The sequence below is a fragment of the Hippopotamus amphibius genome, chromosome 4, assembly GCF_030028045.1.
Source record: "Hippopotamus amphibius kiboko isolate mHipAmp2 chromosome 4, mHipAmp2.hap2, whole genome shotgun sequence".
NCBI lineage: Eukaryota > Metazoa > Chordata > Mammalia > Artiodactyla > Hippopotamidae > Hippopotamus > Hippopotamus amphibius.
In genome coordinates this window covers 175,176,103-175,202,434 of record NC_080189.1, presented here as the reverse complement: position 1 = coordinate 175,202,434, position 26,332 = coordinate 175,176,103, and the positions used below count along the sequence as shown (strand labels likewise).

The 26,332-nt window shown below is 35.4% G+C and overlaps 1 protein-coding gene across 1 annotated transcript in view; it reads left to right on the top strand.

Annotated features, from left to right (window-relative positions):
• The window catches only part of CATSPERB (cation channel sperm associated auxiliary subunit beta), a 110,650-nt gene that overhangs the window by 78,814 nt on the left and 5,504 nt on the right, over nucleotides 1-26,332 (top strand). Inside the window, exons 18-25 of the mRNA XM_057733257.1 lie at nucleotides 1,670-1,860; nucleotides 10,069-10,401; nucleotides 15,405-15,544; nucleotides 17,735-17,932; nucleotides 18,651-18,761; nucleotides 21,819-21,929; nucleotides 23,176-23,311; nucleotides 25,710-25,810. Coding sequence (XP_057589240.1) covers nucleotides 1,670-1,860; nucleotides 10,069-10,401; nucleotides 15,405-15,544; nucleotides 17,735-17,932; nucleotides 18,651-18,761; nucleotides 21,819-21,929; nucleotides 23,176-23,311; nucleotides 25,710-25,810 — 1,321 coding nt within the window. The remainder of the gene's footprint in view (nucleotides 1-1,669; nucleotides 1,861-10,068; nucleotides 10,402-15,404; nucleotides 15,545-17,734; nucleotides 17,933-18,650; nucleotides 18,762-21,818; nucleotides 21,930-23,175; nucleotides 23,312-25,709; nucleotides 25,811-26,332) is intronic.

The following is a 26,332-nucleotide window of genomic DNA, read 5'->3' as shown; positions in this document are numbered from 1 at the left end:
TGTATCTAAAAAGTCATTGCCATACCCAAGTTCATCTAGATTTTCTCCTATGTTCTCTTCTAGGATTTTCAGAGTTTTGTACTTTAAGTCTGTAATTCATTTTGAGTTAATTTTTTTGTGAAGGGTATAAGGTCTGTGTGTAGATTTATTTTTTGCATGTGGATATCTTAGCTTAATATTTTAAAAATAGATTGTTTTCCATATCCTTAAAAAACTAAAAATAGAACTACCATGTGACCCAGCAATCCCACTACTGGACATATACCCGAAGTAAACCATAATTCAAAAAGATACATGTACCACAATGTTCACTGCAGAACTATTTACAATAGCCAGGGCGTGGAAGCAACCTAAATGTCCATCAACAGATGAATGGATAAAGAAGATGTGGCACATATATACAATGGAATGTTACTCAGCCATAAAAAGGAATGAAACTGAGCTATTCATAGTGAGGTGGATGAACCTAGAGTCTGTCATACAGAGTGAGGTAAATCAGAAAGAGAAAAATAAATACCGTATGCTAACACATATATATGAAATCTAGAAAAATGGTACTGATGAACCTACTGGCAGGGTAGGAATAGAGATGCAGACGTAGAGAACAGACTTGAGGACACTGAGGGGAGGGGAAGCTGGGAGGTAGTGAGAGAGTAGCATTGACATATATACACTACCAGATGTAAAATAGATGGCTAGTGGGAAGCTACTACAGAGCACAGGGAGATCAGGTTGATGCTTTGTGAAGACCTAAAGGGGTGGGATAGGGAGCGTGGGAGGGAGGCTCAAGAGGAAGGGGATATGGGGATACATGCACACATGTGGCTGATTCACTTTGTTGTACAGCAGAAACTGACACAATACTGTAAAGCAATTATACTCCAATAAAGATTTTTTAAAAAGGTTGTTTTTCTTGATTATAAAGCATATACTCATTGTAGAAATTTCCTAAAAGACGGGCAAATATAAAGAAGACAGTTGAGATCATGACTGTTAACACTGATGAATTACTGATTAGTCCTTTTCAACATGCATTTCAACATTTTTTCACCATGCTACTTTCATTTAGACATTATAATATGACCACTTTCCTTAGGTAATTAAAAACTCTTTGTAAGTAGTATTTTAATAGATGCATTTTGTCTAGGTAGGTCAGGTATTAATGATAATTAAGTAAATGATTACTTAATTCTCCAATTGCTGGCATTTTATTTCTAACTTTTATCATAACACTGTGATGAGCATCTCTGTATGGAAAGCTTTTCTCCCCTTCTATGTTTTAAGCTATTTTCTTAGGATAGAGCCCTGTTAGTAGATTTATGGAATCAGAGGGTGAAAAAATAATGTTAGAGCTCTTAATGCCTAATGTCAAATTGCTTTCTAGGAATCTTGTACCAGTTTACCATCCCATTAGTGCCTATTTCCACCAAATTCTTATCACTATTAAACCCTGTCTTTTAAGTACTTTTCCTAATTTGGTAGGTGAAAAATCATATCCCATTGCTGTAACTGACATTTCATCAATTACAAAGGTTGAATAAATGTTACTCAAATATTTATCTGTTAGCCATTCAGGGTAAATTTTATTTATATAGTACATGTTTATGAACTTGCTAATTTAAGCCACTGTTTTACCCAAATTGCTTGATGTTCCTTGGTTTGTTTTTAGGAAAGCTGGAAGAGCTTACATAAGAAAGATATTGCAACATAACACTCCTAAAGGATTTTTGTCATCAGTTATTGCAGAAATTGTAGACCCTTTCGGAATAGAGGAAGTGCACGAGAGCTCTTGTTTGTCTAGTTCCCTTTCCATTAGTCAAGCTGGAAATTTCTCCTATAAACTTAGTCTTCAGTTACAAAGTAAGTGTAATAATATAATCTCTCTCTCTCATGACTGGGAAAAATGAGAAATTATCTTTTGGAAAGACTGTTCATACTCTTTTACAGAACAATAAATTTCAAAACTTAGTCCAATTGGTAATCTACAGAAGTCTACATACACTTAGATTCCTGGAGGAATTCTTTTTTTTTTTTAAGCTCCTTATTGGAATATAATTGCTTTACACTGTTGTGCCAGTTTTTGCTGTACAACAAAGTGAATGAGCTGTACTTATACATATATTGCCATATCCCCTCCCTCCTGCAACTCCCTCTGCACCCTCCCTATCCCAGCCCTCTAAGTCATCACCATCATCAAGTTGATCTCCCTGTGTTATGCAGCAGCTTCCCACTAGCTATCTGTTTTACATTTGGTAGTGTATATATGTCAATGCTACTCTTTCACTTTGTCCCAGCTTCCCCTTCAACCCCCATCCCATGTCCTCAAGTCCGTTCTCTTTATCTGCATCTTTATTCTTGCCCTGTCACTGAGTTCATCAGTACCATTTCTTTAGCTTCCATATATATGAGTTAGCATATGATATTTGTTTTCCTTTTTCTGGCTTTTTTTGAAGAACTTTTATTGAGATATAATTGACATACAATAAACTGCATATATTTAAAGTGTACAATTTGATATTTTTTCTTATTAGTAATGTATATATGGCAATCCCAATCTCCCAGTTCATCCCACCCCAACCCTCCCCCACCCCCCCTTTTCCCTACTTGGTGTCCATATGTTTGTTTTCTACATTTGTGTCTCTATTTCTGTCTTGCAAACTGGTTGATCTGTCCCATTTTTCTAGATTCCGCATATGTGTGTTAATATAAGATATTTGTTTTTCTCTTTCTGACTCACTTCACTCCGTATGACAGTCTCTAGGTCCATCCATGTCTCTACAAATGTCCCAATTTCGTTCCTTTCTACAGCTGTGTAATATTCCATTGTAAATATGCACCACACCTTCTTTATCCATTCATCTGTTGATGGACATTTAGGTTGCTTCCATGTCCTGGGTATTGTAAATAGTACTGCAATGAACATTGGGGTGCATGTGTCTTTTTGAATGATGGTGTTCTCTGGGTATATGCCCAGCAGTGGGATTGCTGAGTCATATGGTAATTCTATTTTTAGTTTTTCAAGGAAACTCCATACATTCTCCATAGTGGTTGTATCAATTTGCATACCCACCAACAGTGCAAAAAGGTTCCCTTTTCTCCACACCCTCTCCAGCATTTATTGTTTGTAGATTTTCTGATGATGCCCAATCTAACTGGTGTGAGGTGATACCTCATTGTAGTTTTGATTTGCATTTCTCTAACAATTAGTGATATTGAGCAGCTTTTCATGTGCCTCTTGGCCATCTGTATGTCTTTGGAGAAATGCCTATGTAGGTCTTCTGTCCATTTTTTGATTGGGTTATTTGTTTTTTTGATATTGAGCTGCATGAACTGTTTACATATTTTAGAGATTGATCCTTTGTCTGTTGATTCATTTGCAAATATTTTCTCCCATTCTGAGGGTTGTCTTTTCATCTTGCTTATAGTTTCCTTTGCTGTGCAAAAGCTGATAAGTTTCATTAGGTCCCACTTATTTGTTTTTGTTTTTATTTCCATTACTCTAGGAGGTGGGTCAAAAAAGATCTTGCTGTGAAGGAATTCTTTATTTCTAATATAATAAAACCTAGCTATCACTTCATTGATATTTCATCAATAGTAATACCTATCATTTATTTCTACAATGTGATACTATTTTGTCTTAAACAGTGCTCGGGAACAGTAAAAAAAGTCAAGAAGTCCAGACTTTACTCTACATAATGAAATAATTTTGAATCACTGTCATGTAGAATATTTCTATTTCAAAGGATTATGTGGTAGATATATAACAAAAGTTAGTATAGTTTATTGTAAGAATTTGGGTTTTACTCTGAGTAAATGGCAAGCCTTTGAAGTGTTTTGAGCAGAAAGTGACATGATTGAACTTATGTTTTAGCAAGATCACTTTAGCTGCTCTGTTGAGAATAGACTGGGCATGTGACAGAGAGAGGGCAAGAGGAAAGCAAAGAAATCAGTTAAAAATCAGGCTATTGTAATGATCAGGTGAGAGATCATATTAAATGTAAAATGCCTGCTACTCATCCAAGTGGAGAAATAAGGTAAATAAATAGAAAGACAAGTCTGGAGTTCAGGAAAGACCTCTGGACTAGAGAAATAAATTTGAGCAGTCAGAAGGAGAAGAGAGAGAGAGAAGAGCATAAAAATTATTTGAAGAAATAATGGCCGAGAACTTCAGTAACCTGGGGAAAAAAACAGGCATCCACATCCAGGAAGCCTATAGGTTCCAAATAAGATGAACCCAGGGAGACCCACATCAAGACACATTTTAATTAAAGTGTCAAATGTTAAAGACAAGAAGAGAATTGTAAAAGTAGCAAGAGGAAAACAACTTGTTACCTACAATAGAACCCGCATAAGACTATCTGCAGATTTTTCAGCAGAAACTTTGCACGTCAGAGGGTAATGGCATGATATATTCAAAGTGCTGAAAGAAAAAGAATGCCAACCAAGTATATGTACCCAGCAACGTTGTCATGTGGAATTGAGGGAGATAAAGAGTTTTCCAGACAAGCAAAAACTAAACGAGTTCATCATCCTAGATTGGCTTTACAGGAAATGTTACAGGAATTTGTTTAAGCTGAAACAAAAGAGAGCTAATCAGTAATAGGAAAATGTATGAAAGTATAAATTTCACTGGTAAAGGCAAATATATAGTAAAACTTAGAATAATCTTATGTCGTAAAGGTGGTAGATAATCCCTTATAAAGTTAATATGAAAGTTAAAGACAAAGGTAGTAAAAAAACTAACTATTGATACAATGATTAGTTAATGGATACACAGGATAAAAATATGTAAATTGGGAGGGTAGAAACATAAAGCTTTAGAATGCATTCAAGCTTAAGTTGTTATCAACTTAAAACAGACTATTATAAATATAAATTGTTTTATGTAAGCCCAGTGGCAACCACAAAGCAAAAACCTACAGTAGATACACAAAACAAACAGGAATCTGAGGCACTACAGACAGTCACAGAAAATTATCAAATCACAAAGAAAGAGAGAAAAAGCAGATAGGAACAGAGAAGTTATAAAACATCCAGAAAACAATTAACAAAATGGCAATAAATACATACCTATCCATAACTATTTTAAACATAAATGGGCTAAATTATTTGATCAAAAGATATAAAGTGGCTGAATTGATTAAAAAACAAACAAACAAAATAAGACCCATCTATATGGTACCTACAAGGGACTCACTTTGGATGTAAGGACACATATAGACTGAAAGTGAAGGGATAGAAAAAGGTATTCCATGCAAGTGAAAATCAAAAGAAGTCTGGGGTACCTATACTTATATCAGATGAAATAGACTGTAAGACAAAGACTAATAAAAGACAAAGAAAGCCATTACATAATGATAAGGGGTCTGTCAAACAAGAGGATATAACATTTGTAAATATTTATGCACTCAACATAGGGGCACCTAAATAATAAAGCAAATATTCACTATTTCTCCTAGGGGAGAAACAGACAGCAATACAAAAAAAGTAGGAGACTTTAATACCCCCAATTTTATCAATGGATAGATCATCCAGACAGAAAATTAACAAGGAAGAATTGGCCTTAACACGTTAACATATACATTCTTCTCAAGCTCACATGGAACATTCTCCAGGATAGATCATATGTTAGGCCACACAGCAAGTCTTAATAAATTTAAGAAGATTGAAATCATATCAAGCATCTTTCCTGATGACAATGGTATGAAACTAGAAATAAATTACAAGAAGAAAGCTGGAAAATTCATAAATATGTGGAGATTAAACAACATTCTACAAAGAATACCAATGGATCAAAGAAGGTATTCAAAAAGAAATCAAAAAATACCTTGAGACAAATGGAAATGGAAATACATACTAAAATTTATGGGATGCATCAAAAGCAGTTCCAAGAGGAAAGTTCATAGCAAGAAATGCCTACATTAAGAAACAAGAGCTCATGAAGCTTAATACCAAAAAAGCAAATAACCCAATCCACAAATGGGCAGAAGACCTAAATAGACATTTCTCCAAAGAAGACATACAGATGGCCAACAAACACATGAAAAGATGCTCAACATCACTAATCATCAGAGAAATGCAAGTCAAAGCCACAATGAGGTATCACCTCACACCAATCAGAATGGCCATCATCACAAAGTCTGGAAACAACAAATGTTGGAGAGGGTGTGGAGAAAAGGGAACTCTCCTGCACTGTTGGTGGGAATGTAAGTTGGTACAGCCACTATGGAAAACAATTTGGAGGTTCCTTAAAAAACTACAAATAGAACTACCATATGATCCAGTAATTCCACTCCTGGGCATATACCCAAAGAAAACCATAATCCCAAAAGAAACATGTACCATAATGTTTATTGCAGCACTCTTTACAATAGCCAGGACATGGAAGCAACCTAAATGCCCATCAACAAATGAATGGATACAGAAGATGTGGCATATATATACAATGGAATATTACTCAGCTATAAAAAGGGATGAGATGGAGCTATATGTAATGAGGTGGATAGAACTACAATCTGTCATACATAGTGAAGTAAGTCAGAAAGAGAAGGACAAATATTGTATGCTAACTCACATATACGGAATCTAAAAATGGTACTGATGAACTCAGTGACAAGAACAAGGATGCAGATACAGAGAATGGACTGGAGAACTCGAGGTATGGGAGGGGGCGGGGGGTGAAGGGGAAACTGAGAAGAAGCGAGAGAGTAGCACAGACATATATATACTACCAACTGTAAAATAGTCAGTGGGAAGTTGTTGTATAACAAAGGGAGTCCAACTCGAGGATGGAAGATGCCTTAGAGGACTGGGGCAGGGAGGGTAGGGGGGACTCAAGGGGGGGGAGTCAAGGAAGGGAGGGAATACGGGGATATGTGTATAAAAACAGATGATTGAACCTGGTGTACCCCCCCAAAAAAATAAATAAATAAATTAAAAAAAAAAAAAAGAAACAAGAAAGCTACAGTAATCAAAACAGTATGATATTGGCATAAAAACAGAAACGTGTATCAGTGGAACCAAATAGCCCAGAAATAAACCCATGTGTATATGGTCAATTAATTTATGACAAAGCAGGGCTTCCCTAGTGGCACAGTGGTTAAGAATCCACCTGCCAATGCAGGGGACATGGATTTGAGCCCTCGTCTGGGAAGATTTCACATGCCTCAGAGCAGCTAAGCCTGTGTGCCACAGCTACTGGGCCTGAGCTCTAGAGCCCGCAAGCCACAACTACTGAGCCCACACGTTGCAACTACTGAAGCCCATGTGCCTAGATCCCATGCTTTGCAACAAGAGAAGCCACTGCAATAAGAAGCCCACACACTACAATGAAGAGTAGCCCCTGCTCTCCACAACTACAGAAAGCTTTCACACAGCAACCAAGACCCAACACAGCCAATAAATAAATAAATAAATAAATAAATAAATAAATTTATTAAAAAAAAATTATGACAAAGCAGCCAAGAATATGCAATGAGGAAAAGACAGTCTCTTCAATAAATGGTATTGGGGAAATTGGACAGCAACATGCAAAAAAATGAAACTGCACCACTATCTTATATCATACACAAAAGTTAATTCAAAATGGATCAAAGATTTGAACATAAGACCTGAAAATATGGGCAGCAAGCTCCTTGATATTGAGCTTGGCAATGATTTTTTTCATCTAGACAATAAAAGAAAAAATAAACAAGTGGGACTACATCAAGCTAAAAAGCTTCTGCACAGCAGAGGAAACTGTCAGCAAAATGAAAAGGCAACTTATGGAGTGGGAGAAAAATATTCACAAATCATACATCTGATAAGAGGTTAATATGTAATACATACAAAGAACTCATACAACTCAATAGCAAAAAATACAAACAATCTGAGTGAAAAATGGGCAGAGGACCTAAATAGGCTTTTTTCCAAAGAAGACATATGGGACGGCCAACAGGTACAGTAAAAGGTGCTCTAATCATCAGGGAAATGCAAAACCAATATATCACTGCACACCTGTTAGAATGGTTATTATCAAAAAGAAAGGAGATAAAAAGTGTTGGGGAGGATGCAGAGAAAAGGGAATCCTTGTGCACTGTCGGTGGAAATGTAAATTGGTGCACTCACTATGGAAGACAGTATGAAGTTTCCTCAAAAAATTAAAAATAGAACTACCATGTGATTAAGCAATTCCACATCTGGGTATTTACGCAAAGAAAATGAGCATGCTAACTTGAAAAGATATATACTCCCCCTTGTTTATTGCAGCATTATTTACAGTAGCCAAGATACAGAAGCAACCTGCGTCCATGGATAAATGAATGCATAAAGAAAAGTGTGTGTGTGTGTAGTAAAATAGTATTCAACCATAAAAAAGGAGGAAATCTTGCCATTTGCAACCACATGGATGGATTTTGTGGGCGTTATTGTAAGTGAGATAAGTCAGACAGAGAAAGACAAATACCGTGTGACTTCACCTATATGTGAAATCTAAAAACAAGCAAACAACAAAAAATGAACTCAGAGAATAGATTAGTAGTTGCCAGGGGTGGGGGTTTGGTGAAGGGATCAAAAGATACAAACTTGTAGTTACACAGGGATGTAATGTAAAGCATGGTGACTATAGTTAACACTGCATTGTATATTTAAAAGTTGTTAAGAGAGTAGATCTTATAAGTTTTCCTCACAAGAAAAAAACTCATAACTATGTGTGGTGATGGATGCTAGCTAGATTTATTGTGGTTATTATTTTGCTATATATACAAATATCAAATCATTATGTTGTACACCTGAAACTAATATTGTATATCAATTATAACTCAAAAAAGGTAGTAGTGGAATCAAGTGGTCAGCATACATAATAGTTAATGCTATGAGATCAGATAAGATCACTGGGAAAGCTAGTGTAGATATAGAAAGGAAAAAGTCTGAGGTCCAGTCCCTGGCATTCCAGCATTTAGTGGTCAGAGAGATGGGAAAGACCAGATGGTCTGCTAGGAGAAGAACTAAGAGAGAGGTCTCAGAAGCCAAGTAGAAGAAGGTACTTCAAGAAGGAGTGATGCTGTGCTACATGCTGCCAAGAGGCGAGGTAAGATAAGGAGAGGAAACTGCCCAATGGATCTGTGTCAGAGTCATTGGTAACCCTGACAAAAGCTGTTGTTGGGTGGAGTCGTGTAGACAAAAGTCTGGTTGGGTTAGGTTCAAAAAATTATGAGAGGTGAGGGATTGAAGATAGCAAATAAAGACAACCCTTTCAGGGAATTTCACGATGAGGGGGAGGAGAGAAACGACGTGGTAATTGGAAGGAATGTAGGAAAGGATTTTTGTTGGTTTGTCGAAAAGGGAAAAATTAGAGCATGTGTGCATAATAAAGGGAGTTATCAGATTCTCTTCTGACTACTTCTATTTATTTTTTCATAACGAGGTGTGTCATTGTTAATATGTTTCGAAAGCATTTAAAAATGATGACTTCCCTCTCCTTCAAACAGCCATTTTTTGGCTTCCCTCATATCCTCTCCGATGGATTTTCTCCAATCATTTCTTCTTTGTCTCCTTTGGGAATTTTTTTTCCTTCCCATTCTTACATAATGGTGCTTCTTACAGTTCTGCCCTCAAGCCTCTTTTCTTCTAAGTCTTCATACTGTCCTTAAACAATCAGTTATTCACTTATTCAACAAATACTTATTGAGCATCTGCTATGTAATAGGCAGAACTTTAGACCCTAGGGAAAACACTAGCTGCATTATCCTTCTCATAAAATCACAATAAAGACTCTGGCTTATTAAGGTTCTTACCAGTTCTATAGTAAAGAAATCAGCTTTCTTATAATTACTTAGCCCTTTGTGGGGATTTTTTTCAGCTGAGGATTTTATAGAACTAGTTTCACAGTAAAAATTGTGCTTCGCATATTTGCAATACACTTTCTACAAAATAATTTGAATTATAACCTGAAATCTGGCAAATGTGTTTTCTAGTTAAGACCATAGTTTAAAAACTCAAGTAGTGTATTCCTCAGTTATGTCCACCAGGATTGTTTGGAGAACATTGTCTGTTTTATTTTATACCAAATGATTCCTGTTTTAGCTTCAGGTGTTACTTCCTCATTTCAAGATTCGGATATAGAGAAGACTGTGGTGATTCCTGGTTACAGCAGCTTCCTGATTACAGAGGTTTTAGATAATGAGAATGCTTTAGCTATTGCTACCATGCCGAAAACAGTACCCAACAATATGACCTTTGTAAAAGACTCCTGGTTCTTATACAACTTTGGGCAAAGGAATGGACGAACATGGAATATACATTCAGGACCATGTAATTACTGGTTTCAACAACATGACGATTCACTGTCCCTCAATGTCCTGAAATACATTGACCTGGGGAAATCTCATACTTTAAAAATTAAGGTCATACCTAACACGAAAGGTAAGTTTATTTTTATTGGGAAATATCAAAAGGAGAGGTTTTTGCTTTTCTTGAGTGTAAAATATACTCTGATATTTCCTTTAACTTTGGTTTCTGTAGTAGGTGGCACTCTACCAATAACAGTATTAGCTCTAATTACTGAGCACTTCTGCAAAGCTCTGCATTAAATGATTTTTTATACATTTAAAAATTTAATGTTTATAACAACCCTAAAAGGGTATAGATTATAATCCTTATTTAATCAATGAGGAAAATTAGGTTAAATTACCAGCCCAAATTTACACAGAATTTTAGATTTTTGCCACCCTCTGAAAAGAAAACCTTATAATTACCTTGGTATTGTTATAATCATTTCAAGTATTTATTTTAAGCCAAAAAAAAAAAGACTTTTAAATAGAATTCTATACTTCTATCCATTTTTCAAGGTATTTATTTATTACAAAAGTAATATAAAACTTCCTAAAGGTGAGGGGGAAAGCCTACTGGAAAAAAGTAAAACAAAAAATTCTAGTAAATAACTTAGCTAGAAAGTGAGGGGAAAAGACGGAAGGAAGGGAAGGGAAAGAAGAAAATCCTGTCACCAGCAATGAAGAGGGAACTTGAAGTTGAAAACGTTAGCTAATGTGTGGCTTCTAGAAGGTTATGAGGCTCAGATATAGGCCATATAGGCAGTAGGATGAGTTTTAATGCCCAAGCATTGTTAGAAGATGTAGACTTTTAGATATTTCTACCTTGTGGTAGGAAGCTGAAACTGAGACATTAAGAAAAGCTGGAACAGTCAAATCGTGAAGAGGTGAAGAGGGAATAAGTAAAACTCTATCCAACAACCCAAAGAAGGAGGTAGCAGGATTGTCATCTCCATAGGACTCAAAGAATTTCTTATAAAAAACCAAACTCCAAGACTGTGTAACACCCAGAGACTACCCACCAGATACAAGAATCCCAAACTGAGAAATTATTAGAATGCCTGGGTCCCAACATAAGGAAGCACAAAACCCTCTGTAGGAATGCTTTCATAAACTGGGTAACATGGACTTCCACAGAAAAATCAATCTTTATGAACATGAATTGAGGAAAAGAGTTTTAAAACCATGTAAGGAAATGACCCAAAATAAAAGAAAATCAACAAGCATAGGAAACAAAATTTTAATCTTGAGTTAATGGAAAAATCAGAAAGATACTATAAAGACAATTGTAAAGTACAAAATATGTAAAACTATTAGAGAGATAAAAGAAGGCATATGAACCATAATGAAAGGACAAAACACTACTTTTTAAAGAAAAAAAAAGCTTATTTGAAAAACATAACCAAGTGCAGTTTATAAAAATGAAAATTATAGGCTTTGAAAAAGATTGGAGACATATTTCTATTTCCATCAGTTCTGTGGACTAAATGTCTGAAAAACTTCTTTCTGAAACCCTTAGAATCCTTTCTCTTTGATTATAAGACTAATTTTCCATATATCCTTCAAGTAATTTTAGGGTTTTAATTTTATGGCTTTAGTTTTTCATCTAACTCTTTATCTACATTTTGTTTTGATGTATTGTAGGTGGTTAGATAGTTGTTCCAACATCACTTATTGAATAATGTTTTTTTTTTCACTGATTTTTTAAAACAATGCAATTTACCTATTCTTTTGACCATTTCTGGGTTTTAAAAATTCTGTTCCTTTATTTCTCTATATTCCAGTACAAATGCCAAATGTTCTTTTTTAGCTTTAAAATATAACAAATTAGTTGTTAAATACAATTAAACTTGTTCAGTTTGAGGAAACAAATAATAATCAGCAAATCAACTCAGTTGCCTCTTTGTGAAGAAAAACCCAGTCCATGCTATTCAAGGTGTGGTCCCTGGACCAGCTGTATTGGCATCACCTCGGTGTTTGCTAGAAATGCTGAGTCTTTGGTGGTTATGTACAAATTTTAGGGTTTTTTTTCTATTTCTGTGAAAAATGCCAATGAAATTTTGATAGGAATTACAATCAATCTGTAATTGCCTTTAATTCTTCCAATTCATGAACACGAGATGTCTTTCACCTTCAGTTTCAACTGTGTCACCTTCCGTTTCTTTCACTGGTGTCACAGTTTTCAGTGTACAGGTCTTTCACTTCATGGTTAAATATATTCCTAATATTCTGGTTCTTTTGATGCTGCTATAAATGGGATCATTTTCTTAATTTCTCTTTCAGCTAGTTCATTCTTAGTATATAGAAACACAACTGATTTTTGTGCATTGATTTTGTATCCTGCAACTTTGCTGAACTTTTTATATTATGTCAGTTTTTTGGTAGAGCCTTAAGGTTTTTCTAAATATAAGATTCTGTTATTTACAAAAAGACACAATTTTACTTCTTCCCTTCTGATTTGGATTCCTTTTTTCTTGCCTAATTGCTCTGGGTAGGGCTTCCAGTACTATGTTGAATAGAAGTGGTGAGAGGGAGCAACATTGTCTTTTTCTTCATCTTAGAGGAAAAGCTTTAAGCTTTGAGTATGATGAGTATGAGTATGAAGTTAGCTATGGGCCTGAGTGTAATGTTAGCTGTGAACTTGTCACATATGGCCTATATTGTGTTGAAGTACATTCCTCCTAAACCTAATTTGTTGAGAGTTTTATTCATGAATGTATGTTGAATTTTCTCAAATGCTTTTTCTACATCTATTGAGATAATAATTTTTTTATCTTTCATTCTGTTAATGTGGTATATCACATTAAAGACCCTGAGTAGCCAAAGAAATCTTGAGAAAAAACAAAGCTGGAGGAATCACATATCCTAATTTCAAACTATATTACAAAGCTATATTAATTGAAACCTTATGGTAATGGCATAAAAACAGACACATAAATCAATGCAACAGAATAGAGAGCCCGGAAATAAACCCATGCATACACAGTCAACTAAGTTTTGACAAGGGAGCCAATGGGGAAAGAATAGTCTCTTCAATAAATGGTATTGGGAAAACTGGAGAGCCATGTACAAAGGAATAAAATTGGACCCCTATTTTACATCACTCACAAAAATTAACTCAAAATGGATTAAAGACTTAAATGTAGGATCTGAAACCATAAAACTCTTAGAAAAAATATATAAGGGAAAAGCCCCCTTACATTGGTCTTGGCAATGATTTTTTTGGATGTGACACCATGAGCAAAGGCAACAAAAGCAAAAGTAAACAAATGGGACTATATAAAACTAAAAAGCTTTTGCACAGCAAAGGAAACAAAAAACAAAATAAAAAGGCAACATACAGAGGGAGAAAATATTGCAAAGCAAATATCTGATCAGGGGTTAATATCTATAATGTAGAAGGAACTCATGCAACTCAATAGCAAGCAAACAAACAATCCAATTAAAAATGTGCAAAGGACCTGAATAGACATTTTTCCAAAGAAGACATGCAAATGGCCAACAGGTATATGGAAAGGTGTTCAATATCACTAATCATCAGGGAAATGCAAATCAAAACTATAATGAAATATCACCTCACACCTGTTAGAATGGCTGTTATAAAAAAGACAAGAGATAGTACTGGCGAGGATGTAGAGTAAAGGGAACCTGTGTGCAATGTTGGTAGGAATATAAATTGGTTCAGTCACTATGAAACACAGTGTGAAATTTTCTCAAAAAAGTTAAAAATAGAACTACTGTATGATCCAGCAATCCCACTTCTGGGTATATATCTAAAGGGGGAAAAAATCAGTATTTTGAAGAGGTATCTGTACTCCCACTTTCATTGCAGCATTATTCACAATAGCCCAGGTATGGAAACAATGTAAGTGTCCATCAACATGTGAATGAATAAAGAAAATGTGGGACATATGCACAATGAAATATTATACAGTCATAAAAAAGAAGGATGAACTGCATGGATGAACCTGGACAACATTATGCTGAGTGAAATGAACCAGAGAAAGACAAATAGTGTGTGATCTCACTAGCATATGGACTCTTAAAAAAAAAAAAAAAAAAAAAGTCTAACTCATGGAAACAGAGTAGAATGCTGGTTTGCCAGGGGATAGAGAAAATGGGCAGATGTTGGTCAAAGAGTACAAACTTCCAGTTATAAAATAAATGCTTTGGGGATATAGTACATAGCATAATAGCTACAGTTAGTAATACTGTATTGTATACTTGAAATTTGCTGAGAGAGTAGATCTTAAGCTTTCCCACCACACACACACGCAAAATATGTGAGGTGGTGGCTGTATCAGCTAACTTAATTGTAATCATTTCACAATATATAAGTACAACAAATATCCACATTATACGCTTTAAAAATACATAATTTTATTTGTCAGCATACCTCAATAAAGGTATGAAGGGGACAGGATGTGGAATCTCAGCCCCCTCCTCACACCTGCTAAGTCAGAATTGGCATTCTAACAAAATTCCCAGTTATAGTTTAGGAAGCACTGACCTAATCACTTTGATTTAAGGGAAACTGCTAGAGCTGAGACTTCAGGCAACTTATTTACCACTCTCAGCTGTCACTTACTAATTAGTAAAGATGGCAATTAGATTACATGGGCTTTCAAATCTCTCTTTCTATTAAATTTCTCAGTGTGGAGAGGTTGCAAGCAGGGGCCCTGCAGGCAGGAAATGGCCTAATGACATATTGTTAACTGCCTAGATTTTTCTCTTGGCAATAACTGACTACATGCTTTAAATTGAGCATATAGTCTCAGTTTCTCCGCTGAGTTTGCCAACTCAGTGTGACCAGGACTATCCAAGTGACCTTTACACGCATTCGAGAACCTGGCTGAAGAATAGGGGAGGAGAGGTGCATTATTTCTTTGAAAAAAATTAGGAGAAAATATTTGCGAAGTTAAATTTTTCTAAGAATTATTAAAGTTAACTCTATATAAATCCCTAGCTATACTTGTAGCCATTATACAGCCTTCATAATAGATTCTGTAGATGTTCTAGAATTCTGATCAGCCAATCATTATGAAATTGCTTAAAATTTTCATGATTTCATGTTCACTCTTGGCTTTGTTTCCATAGGTGTTCAAACACTTGAAATACCACTACTGAAAGTAGTTGTTGGAAACCCAAATTTGTTGGAAGTTAAAGCTGAAGGCTATTTTGATGACACTGATAGTTATCTAATGGAAATTTCTGCAGCCAGCAAAACCTTACGTCAAGTAAGATTTTCTTTAATTATTAAAAAAGAAAAATCTATTGATTATAGAAAATTTAGAATATAACCTAAGAAAAAGAGAGAAAATTATGTATAATCCTACCTATCAAGGATGCCTAAGCACTTTTAACATTTGGGGTATTACAAAAAGGCTGTGTGTGGTAAAGGTTAAAAAACTGAGCTCTGGAAAAGACCACCTGAGTGAGTTTTCACTGCTGGTACTGCTTTTTGTGAACTTGGGAAAGTTACTTTAATTTCCTCATCTATAAAATGGAAGTGATACTGATAATACCTACCTCATAGAATTGTTTTGAGAATTAAATGTGATAATTCAGGTAGGCCACCTAAAACAATGTCTGGCACATAGAAAATGTTCAATCACTATGAATTTATAGTATTTTCCTTCCCTCCACCCCACCCCAAACTGGGAACCATTGTGTACCGTTGTATATACATTTTTAAAAATTTGCTCTTTCCGCTTAATTATATATTTTAATCCTTTTGTGTCAATAAATATTTTTCTGCAAATTCTAAAATCTATTTGTCATGAAAGTTTTCAGATATAGACAAAAGAAGAATTTCCATATATCTATTTCTCAAATTAAACAGTAATCAAGGTTTTGATACTTCTGTTTTATCATCTCTATTTAATTTTTTTTTGGTTTATATTCTGACATATCATTTAAATGAATAACAGACATCATGTCATTTCACTTCTATGTTTCCATACACATGTCCAAAAAATGTGTGTATTGACTCTCACATAACAAGAATGCCATTATGATCCCTAAAATTTTTTAAATGAATTTTTTTTTGGTATCCTATGAAACCTAGTCCATAATCAAATTCCCCCAGTTTTCTCAAAAAAAAAAAGGAAAAATGTTTATGTTTGGTTTGTTTGAATTGGGATCCAAACAACAGTCACACAGTGTGTGGTTATTTATTAATCTCTTAAGTTTCTTTTAATTGAAGGTAGGTACTACTCCATTTTCTTGCCTTGCCATTAAATTGTAGCAACTGAGTCAGTTATGTTGTAGAATCTCCAGTATTCTGGATTTTTCTCTTTACTTCCTTATTTCTTATTGAACTTATGCCTCCCCCCTCCTCCCACCCCAAATTTCCTTTAGTAGTAGAACCCTGCTTAGATTCTGGTTCGCTGTGTTTGGGCAGAAATTCATTAAAAATATATTATCTTTAGTGGCTTACAGAGCATGGGGATAGGGGCAGAACTACCAGAGTGTACTGTATCACTACAATTATCAGTATTTCTACATTTTTTAATTTCCAGAAATACTTGAAAATTTCAAACAGAATTTATCTAATTTTGTTGAATGTTTAATATTGTGCAAGATTTAAATGTGTTTTTGGTACATAAATTTCTACTAAAAATGTATTTTTGTGAAATACACTGATTGCTAAGTGAATATCTTCTTTTCAAAATGTATAGCAATGGAAGTTACTTTATTCATATTATCAAAGCAAATGTCCAGGTGCTTATCAATGAATGAGGGCAGCCTTGCTGTTCTAAGTTGGATTTATATCCAACTACATCCAATGATAAAGTTTATTTAATAATAAACACTTGATCCCTGCTCATTTCCAAATGTCACCCACAGCCAATTAGATTGGAATGTATTTCTTCCTGGAAAAGAATATGTCTTCTGTTAAGATTTATCCTCAAACAGATCATTATGGTCAAACTTATGACTCTATTTCTGTTTTGCATTATCATTCATTTTCTATTTCTTTTCATTTTCTCTATTCTTTAGGTGACTACTGACTAGTTTGCCAGGGCTGCCATGACAAAATACTATGGACTGCATGGCTTAAACAACAGAAATTTATTTTCTCCCAGTTCTAGAGGCTAGAAGCCAAGATCAAGGTGTTGGCAGGGTTGGTTTCTTCTAAGGCCTCTCTCCTTGGTTTGCAGATGGCTGTCTTCTCCCTGTGTCTTTTCATGGTCTTCCTTCTGTGTGTGTCTGTGTTCAAATTTTCTGTTATATGACACCCATCATATTGGATTAGAGCCCACCCTAATGATCTCATATTAATTTAATTACCTCTTTAAAGGCCTTATCTCCAAATACAATCACATTCTGATACACTGGGGGTTAGGACTTCAATATGTGGAGTAGACACAGTTCAGCTGATAACAGTTATTTTAAATAACTTTCATTTATTTCAATATTCCCAGGGCTCAACTTCAGTGGCATTTATTGTCTGGGGAGCGTCAACTGAGTGTTTTGTTACAACATTCGTGCCAATGTTGAAAAGCAGCTGTAGTTATCTCAAGTCTATGCGTCACATTCCTGGTGAAATTATCCCATTGGAAGACTGGATCAGTGGAGTTCACATGGACAGTCAGGGTTTCAATATGATCAAAGTTTTGCCAGTAAGAAACTTGAGATTGTTTGAAGGGTACCAGTGATATATTACTTTTGTGTGATTGGCTGGCCACTTCTTTCCTGAAATGCTCAAAACACTCCATGAATCCTCTTGTGATTTTGAGGATATGATAACTAAAATGTGAAAACTTTTTGAAATAATGATTTTTCTTAGTCTCATTATTTTTAATATCATGTTTTATGCTATGTTATGGTGGCTGTATATACACACACACACAGTTATTTGCCCTTAAATTGACTTATACTCATCCTGAGCCGATATATCTTACTGGTCCCATTTCAGTATAGCAACAATTTGAATTTTTGCCTTGTCAGAGTCTGTGACTCTTTTTAAAATATAAATTATTGCTCTTTGTTAACTCATTACTTATAATTTTCTTTGTGACAAAAAAAATAACCAAACTCAGAGAATTATTCACTAAATATGTCACTAAGACTCTTTATAAGGTGTTTAAACTTTATTGCATTGACTTTATGACAACTACTTTAGGTTCTAAAACTTTTTTCACTTATTTACAACGTCCAAGTTGTGTTCAATATCACCAAGGGTCGAGGGAGTGCTGGGGGAAGAGAAATTTACTTAAATACGTGGAGCTAAAAGTAAAATATTTGTTTTGAATGCTTTTCTGGAAAATCAAGATTTTTAAATTAAAGACTTAGTAAATAATAATGAATTTTACTCTATCTTTGTTTAATCATTTTCAGATAAACTACAGGCCTCCCTCTAATATGGGAATTGCTATTCCACTTACAGATAATTTTTATCATGCAGATCCTAGCAAACCCATACCGAGAAATCTATTTCACAAGTCAAAGGTAAATATTTTTTCTGCAGATAAACTAGTATTCATTTGAATTCAAGAACTCATTCAGTAAAATTACAGATGGACAGACCTAGCTGTGGAGATTCAATGAGAAGGTGCATTAAGCGTAATCTGCCCTGACACATCACTGCTTCTTCTCCTCGTCCCCCTCCCCCTCCAGGTCCCCCCCCCCCCCCCCCCGCTCCCTTATCATCATCACCATCATCACTGCTGCTGCGGCTGCTGCTGCTATGACCACCATTACTACTATGGTTACTACTGTCACCCCTGGTCCTTCTGCTACTACTTTAGCCTTTTCTTCTCTTACTGCTATGCCTGGATATGTTTTGGGACCAAGAAGTCTAAATGGATTTTTTTCCCCTGACCTCCCCCTAGCTCCCATTTGAATTTCAAAGTGCATAGGTAGGGTGAGAGCGTCATTTTTTAAATGAAAGGGGCCCCAGACCCATCTCACAGCTCCAGCCTTGTGAAAGGAATGATGTCCAAAAGGAGAGAAGAGTGTATGCTCCAACACAGACTCATTTGAATTCCTGCCGAGGATCTGCCTAAAAAATAACCAAACACCAGCAGTACTCTGCCTCTGGCGTTGGGATGAACAAGGTAGAGAGAACAGAGAGAGACCACTCGGTTCAGAAGAAAAGTACTTCATGGGGTGGCTTCCCAAGGGAACCTCATAGATACCTGTGGAATCTCTCTCCAGAAAAATGTACCTAACTGTGTATACATACGGACAAGCAGACATTCATATCCATTCATGAACATACACACAAAGACAGAAAATGTTCCTTTTGTTCAAAACGCTTCATCCTCTTCCCATCTCATTCAGAGTATAAGGCAGATTCTTACAATGGTTTATAAGGTCCTCCGTGAATTAGCCTTGGCTTTACATCTGACCTGGTTTTTCCAGACTGAACAGGTCAGTCTGTTCTGGCCACGTTGGCCTCCTTGCTATTCTTCAAATATGCCAGACGTATTTGCACCTTAGGGTCTTTAAGTTTCAAAAATTTCCTCTGTCTGGAATACACTTCTGCCAGATGTCACGTGGCACATTCCATCACCATCTTCAGGTTTTTGCTTAAATGTCACCATCATATTTAGAATTGTAACCCCACCTCCACTGATACCCACTCCTGCCCCCCTTCCCTGCTTTATTTTTCTTCATTGCACTTTTACAGTTTTACATACTTTACCCACTTATTTACGGTATCTCATTAAAAGGTAAGTGACATAAGACAGGTTTGTTGTTGTTGTTTTTTAATCTATTTTATTCTCTATGATATCTTTAGTACCCAGAAAAGTGCCAGACATAGGGAGCACTTAAAAATTGTTAAACAAACTAATAATAACATTCATACACACATGATTACACACACCATGAGGTTGACTTCTTGTTGAATCTTGGATTTCAGGGTAAGAAGCTCTGCTCCAGGCAATGAGCAACTCAAATACTGAATTCTTCAATTCCAATTTCTTCCAAAGATAAAGTCTGATATGTCACTAGATGTAAGCCTTCTCTATTGAAATATGAGTTTAATATATTTACATGGAAATCCTTAGTTTGGATATTTTTTTCTTCTAGATTTTCTTGGGAGTTGAATAGGAAATATATCTAATTTACACATAAGTAAATAACAGGTTTTGGGGGGCACCTTTAACATATTCAACAAATGTTAATTTCAGCATCTCCAGAGTTATCAGACACTGTGCCAACAGATACTCTCTGGGGAGACAACAGTGAACAAGATAAACATAACATCTTCGTGGATCTTTAATGGGGTCAATAAGTTTTAAACTAAAAGTTATGCAAATATAATAGCATCATCTAGTGGAGCAGACTACTCAAAATTGATGTAACTCTGCCTCTGATCACCTCAAAATATAACAGCTGGGGGGAAAGTGCATCTGAACCAACACTATGACTTCTGGTTACACTAGCATCATCCCCTTACTAGACAGTCACGTGTGATGTCATTCCAGATATGTACGTGGCATGCAGTTACACTCACCAAGGATAAGCAGACAATTGTAAAACACCAAATATTTCAAGAAAGCTTCCACAATAAAAAAAAAGCATAAATCTCAACAACTAAAAAACTCATGCTTAGAAAATGGTATCATAAATACAAGCAAACTTTAGAATAAACATAATAATTATTTCAGAACAATTTAAGGAAATATTGCAACCATGAAAAAAATTGGAGACGTATCACACACACACAAAAGATGTCAGAAATTTAAAATGCAATTGTGAAACAGAGAGCTCAAAAGATTGGAAGAGCTGAATGACCCCAACTAAGCAGCAAATTAGTTCTAAAATTAGGTAGGGGTGATAATTGAACAACATTGTGAGTCTACTAAAACCACTGTATTGTACACTTGAAAATGGTAAATGTTATCTCAATAAAAAGAAGAAAAAAAGAAACAATGAGGATGAGAATGGTAATCTTAAAAGAAGTAGAAGGAAGAGTAAGGTTTTTAGAAATAGAGTCGATTATTAAAATCGAAAGCCATTTCTTTGAACAAATGAATAAACCAATCTCTAACAAGAGTGATCAAATGAAGAAATGAATGACAAGTAGATGGTTATAGTGGAGACTGTAAACAGCATTAGTGACTGCTGTGAGGGGAGACGAGTACAAAATAGTAGATTTGGAGAGGATCCATAGTCCGGCCGGTCATATCAAGTCCGCTCTCTCAGGTCTCAGTTTCCATGCGAGCGGTGGGAGTGGCCAAGGACAGGGAGGTGGGCTTCCTAATCACTGCTTTCACAATGACACAGGGTCATTTCTGGGTCCCGTGCATGTTGACCATCAACTGCCCTGAGGTAAGCTGGCAAGCAGCTAAGTGATACTTGGGTTCATTACCAAGCAAGGAGACAAAATTCAGAAATACTGTGCTTCTACCATACTTTTCGTGGATTTTTTCCCCCATTTTAACTTCTTGGGGATTTTATTCTTTCAGAGAAGAAATATTTATTGCACATTTACTCAGTCTGCATAAATCCTGCCACCAAAAAAAGCACGTCAACCTACTTTAATTCTATTTGCAGAAATCTGGTAAATTCAAGCAGTGTGCGAATGTGTCTACTCGGGAGGAGTGTAATTGCACAAATGATCAGAAGTTTTCACATGCTGTTGCTTTCTCAGACTGCAGAGAAAAGGTAAGATAATCTTTGATTTCCTGAAGATGGAGTACTGTCATATTAATAAGATTTTGAAATGTGCATTTTGGTTAAACGTGAAAGCTAAGACGTAGAAATACTGTCTTCTTATGACATAGAATTAAATATGATATACAGCTTAAAATATTTGTCTTTAATTGTCCCCAGACATGGTAATTAACCTCATCTGTAGAACAGAATAATACCTGCATTGCCCTGTTCATTTCACAGGTTCTTTTAAAGATGCACACACATGCATGTATCTATATGAAAACAATTTATAATCTGTCAAACGCTACACTAGATTATGGTGAATATTGATTCATTCAAAAAAGTGTTGAATATCTAATATGTATCAGGTTCTGGGAATATAGAACTTGAAGCTCAAGGTAGTAGTGACAAAATAGAAGACGGTATAATATGTTGGTTAAGAGACTGGGTTCTGTGTCAAATACTTCCTCCTGTTAGTCTCCAAGCATTCAGACATGTATCAAGTTGATATTGGTGTCTGCATTAGCTGACTTACCTGTGCATTTGGTATAACTTTCAAGTAGATCTATTTCAAAGGCCTTGTCAGACTATATATGGCATTATTTTAAATGATTTTATATAAAGTCACTTACTATAGTAGTGAGCATAGAGTCAGCATTCAATAAATTATGAGGGTTGCTATTATATATCTCCACTACTCCACCCTTGCTGAATTCCAGTACTTCTTGAGCATTTACTGTCTACCATATACGGTTCCAAGGCTTCTCCGTGACTTGTCTCATTTCATTTGAGGCACAGAGAAGCCTGGTAATTTGCCAAAGATCATATCATTAATATATGTTGGAGCTAGATTTGAACTCCTGAGCCTGAGTTTAACAGGTGTGGTTGAAAGATCATGACTGGCAGGGAGAAGGCCGTAAGGGATTTGGGCAAGACTCAATTCATGCAGGACCTTAGGGGACATGGGCTAGCCGAAAAAGTGTGGATACCATCATAGCAAATTCCTGTGAAAAAAGGCTGATAGAAAGGCATGAGTTTTGTTACCACAGTGTTTGCATATTACTTTTGGAGTTCACATTGATTCTGCTGTGAGACAGATTTTTTTTTCACGCTCTGAGAAGACAGAAACTCTCAGAAGCACATTTCATTTAGAATAGCCAAATTCTTGGGAATACATCCATTCATTCTTTACCAGGAAATGAAGTTAGTATTGAATTTTCCAAATTTACGTTCATTCTTGGCATTTGCATTTTAGGTTCCGCGTTTTAAGTTTCCAGTTATACAATATCCAATTTCTTTGAAAATTTACAGTGAGGATGGACATATCCCAGTGGAAACGCCATACCTGGTCACTGTGACTGAAGTGAATAACAGGGAAAACTGGAACTTAAGTAGGATGTGCTTTCTTCTACAAGTATTATAGCTTATAAATACTGCTGCTATTACCTAGAGAACTGGTTTACAAAACCTCTTTACACAAGAGATAGCCAGGAGTTCTTTAGAAAAGAAGTCGAATAAGTTGTCATGTTGCTGTTCACGCTACTTCTATCATCTCACACTTCTTTCTCTTTTTTTTTAATCTTTTTTTTGAAATATAGTTAGATTTATAATATCGTGTTAGTTTCAGGTATGCAGCACAGTGATTCAGTTTATACATACATATATATATTCTTTTTCAGATTTTTTCCTTATAAGTCATTACAAAATATTGAGTAGTTCCCTGTGCTATACAGTAGGTCCTTGTTGGTTATCTATTTTATATATAGTACTGTGTATATGTTAATTCCCACCTTCTAATTTATCCCTCCCCATCCCCCTTTAGTAACCATAAGTTTGTTTTCTATATCTGTGTGTCTCAGAGCCATTATGTAGATTAGCAGCAAAAATGATTGATTGAATTTGTGCTACATGTTGATCTGGTGTCCCTTTTCATTGCTTTTACAATGTTATGGAGGAAGATACAAAAGGTATTGCCAGATTATGTATAGGATCTATCTTCTAATTATATGATAAAAGTTTCTTAAATATTTTATGGTAAAATAATTGAAAAGATGCAGAAGTATTTCTAAATAAGTAAAACGAAATCTACCACATTTCAATTTTGCCTCAAATATATGATTTTTTGTTGCATATTTGTGTTTGTTCAAGAACGCGTACTTTTAAGGAGATCAATAGGTAAATAGACTGATAGACCAATAGATAGAGTTAAGCGAAATTTCCAAATGTTATCAAATATCCAGACATTTGGTATTCACATACGTATTTTTGAAATGAAAAATCGAGCAAAGAGAATTAGTAAATATTTTGCTTTAACTAACATCTTCATTTTCTGTGGTGTGCTGGAGCCTGCTCTTTTTGAGCACTGATTGTTAAATATTCAAGCATATTGCATACTGGTTATTAAACCATTGGTTGCTTAAATTTAGCCATGATGATATTCACATCCTGTATGGAGGAAAGGGAACCCTCCTACACTGTTGATGGGAATGTAAATTGGTGCAGCCACTATGGAGAACACTATGGAGGTTCCTTAAAAAACTAAAAATAGGGCTACCATATGACCCAGCAATCCCACTCCTGGGCATGTATCCCAACAAAACTATAATTCAGAAAGACACATGCACCCCTATTTTCATAGCAGCATTATTTGCAATAGCCAAGATATGGAAACAACCTAAATGTCCACGGACGGATGAATGGATAAAGATGTGAGATACACACACACACACACACACACACACACAATGAAATATTAGTCATAAAAAAGAATGAAATGATGCCATTTGCAGCAACATGGATGGACCTAGATATTATCATACTAAGCAAAGTAAGAAAGAGAAAGACAAATATCATATGATATCACTTATGTATGGAATCTAAAATATGACACAAACGAACTTATTTACGAAACAGAAACAGACTCACAGACATAGAAAACAAATTTATGGTTACCAAAGGGGAAAGGGCGTGGGAGAGGGATAAATTAGGAGTTTAGGATTAGCAGATACACACTACTGTATGTAAACTAAATAAATAAAGACGTGCTACTGTACAGCACAGGGAACTATGCTCAGTATCCTATAATAACTTATAATAGAAAAGAATATGAAAAAGAGTATTTATATATATATATATATATCTGAATCACTTTGCTCTACACCAGAAATTAATATAACATTGTAAATCAACTATACTTCAATTAAAATTTTTTTTAATTAAAAAAAAGATATTCACACCCTGAAAACTGGCAAATGCTACAATCAGAGCATTTTTTTCCCCTTTAGATCCCATGTACCTTTACACCACTGCAATTTCTAACCCCCACACTACATGTCTGGTTTTAGAAAGAATTACAGGAAGGCAGGAGTAACTGATGACTTCTTTTGGAAAAGATTTAAGTGATCTTATTGTGGAACTTCTCTGCTATCTTACTGAAAATCATTTTCCACCCACTAAGGTAGTCCTGAAATTATCTCACTGCCAAATACCCGAAATATCTGCAGGTCAAGATAGTCATGAGCATAGGGCAGGAAAGAAAGGTCAGCCTGAATTAACACGGTCAGAGGTCTTGTCCTTCTTGATGATGCCCCTGAGAAGATGCATTGTCAGATGCTAGGCTCAATTTCCTCTAAATATATTCTCCCCAGAGTCAAGCAGAACTGAAAGTATGTATAACTTAGGCATGTTATGGAGTGGAAACTTTCATTGTACCTTAATGTATTTAAGATACTTTACACAGAATGAGAAAATAGCATACATGTGCTTAAAATATACTTTGTGTAATTTTAGAACACACTGTGCCAGAAAACGTAAAAAAAATGAAAGACTACTTAGAATCGATTCTTCATGCTTCAGTGTATAATCCTTTAGGCCTCAACCTAAGTATAAAAGTAAGTTGACAGCATTTTTATTTTTCCTGTTTTGAGCTTAGATAAAACCTATATGTCTTTGGTTTTAGGTTTAAAGTATAGGTATCCGTGAAAGGTGGAAATAGCATCTTTGAAGTATTTGGAGTTTATTTTTCCTCCATTTCCCTTGATGCTATTTTAATATTTCTAAACATAGCTAAATGTTGAGTTTAACATTAACTTACCATTTTTTTTGAGCTAAAATGCAAGACTAATAGATTATCAAGGTGGAGCAGAAAGGGTATTTCCAAAAGTTAGGGGGAAATGGGCTCAGTATTCTTCACCTGGACGTGCACAGACACATGTCTTCTGGGTCCAGCTACCCCTCAGAACACATCAAGTTAACATAATCTAGCTAATTGTTGTGAAAGCCAATAAAAGTTAGAGGGCATATCAAAACCATGAATGTGTGGATTAGCCCAAAGTACTCATCAAAGCCATGTTAGATTTTATGTTTCTGTTGCTTCATTCAAAAAGAAAAAAACAGTCAGCTATCAAATGCCC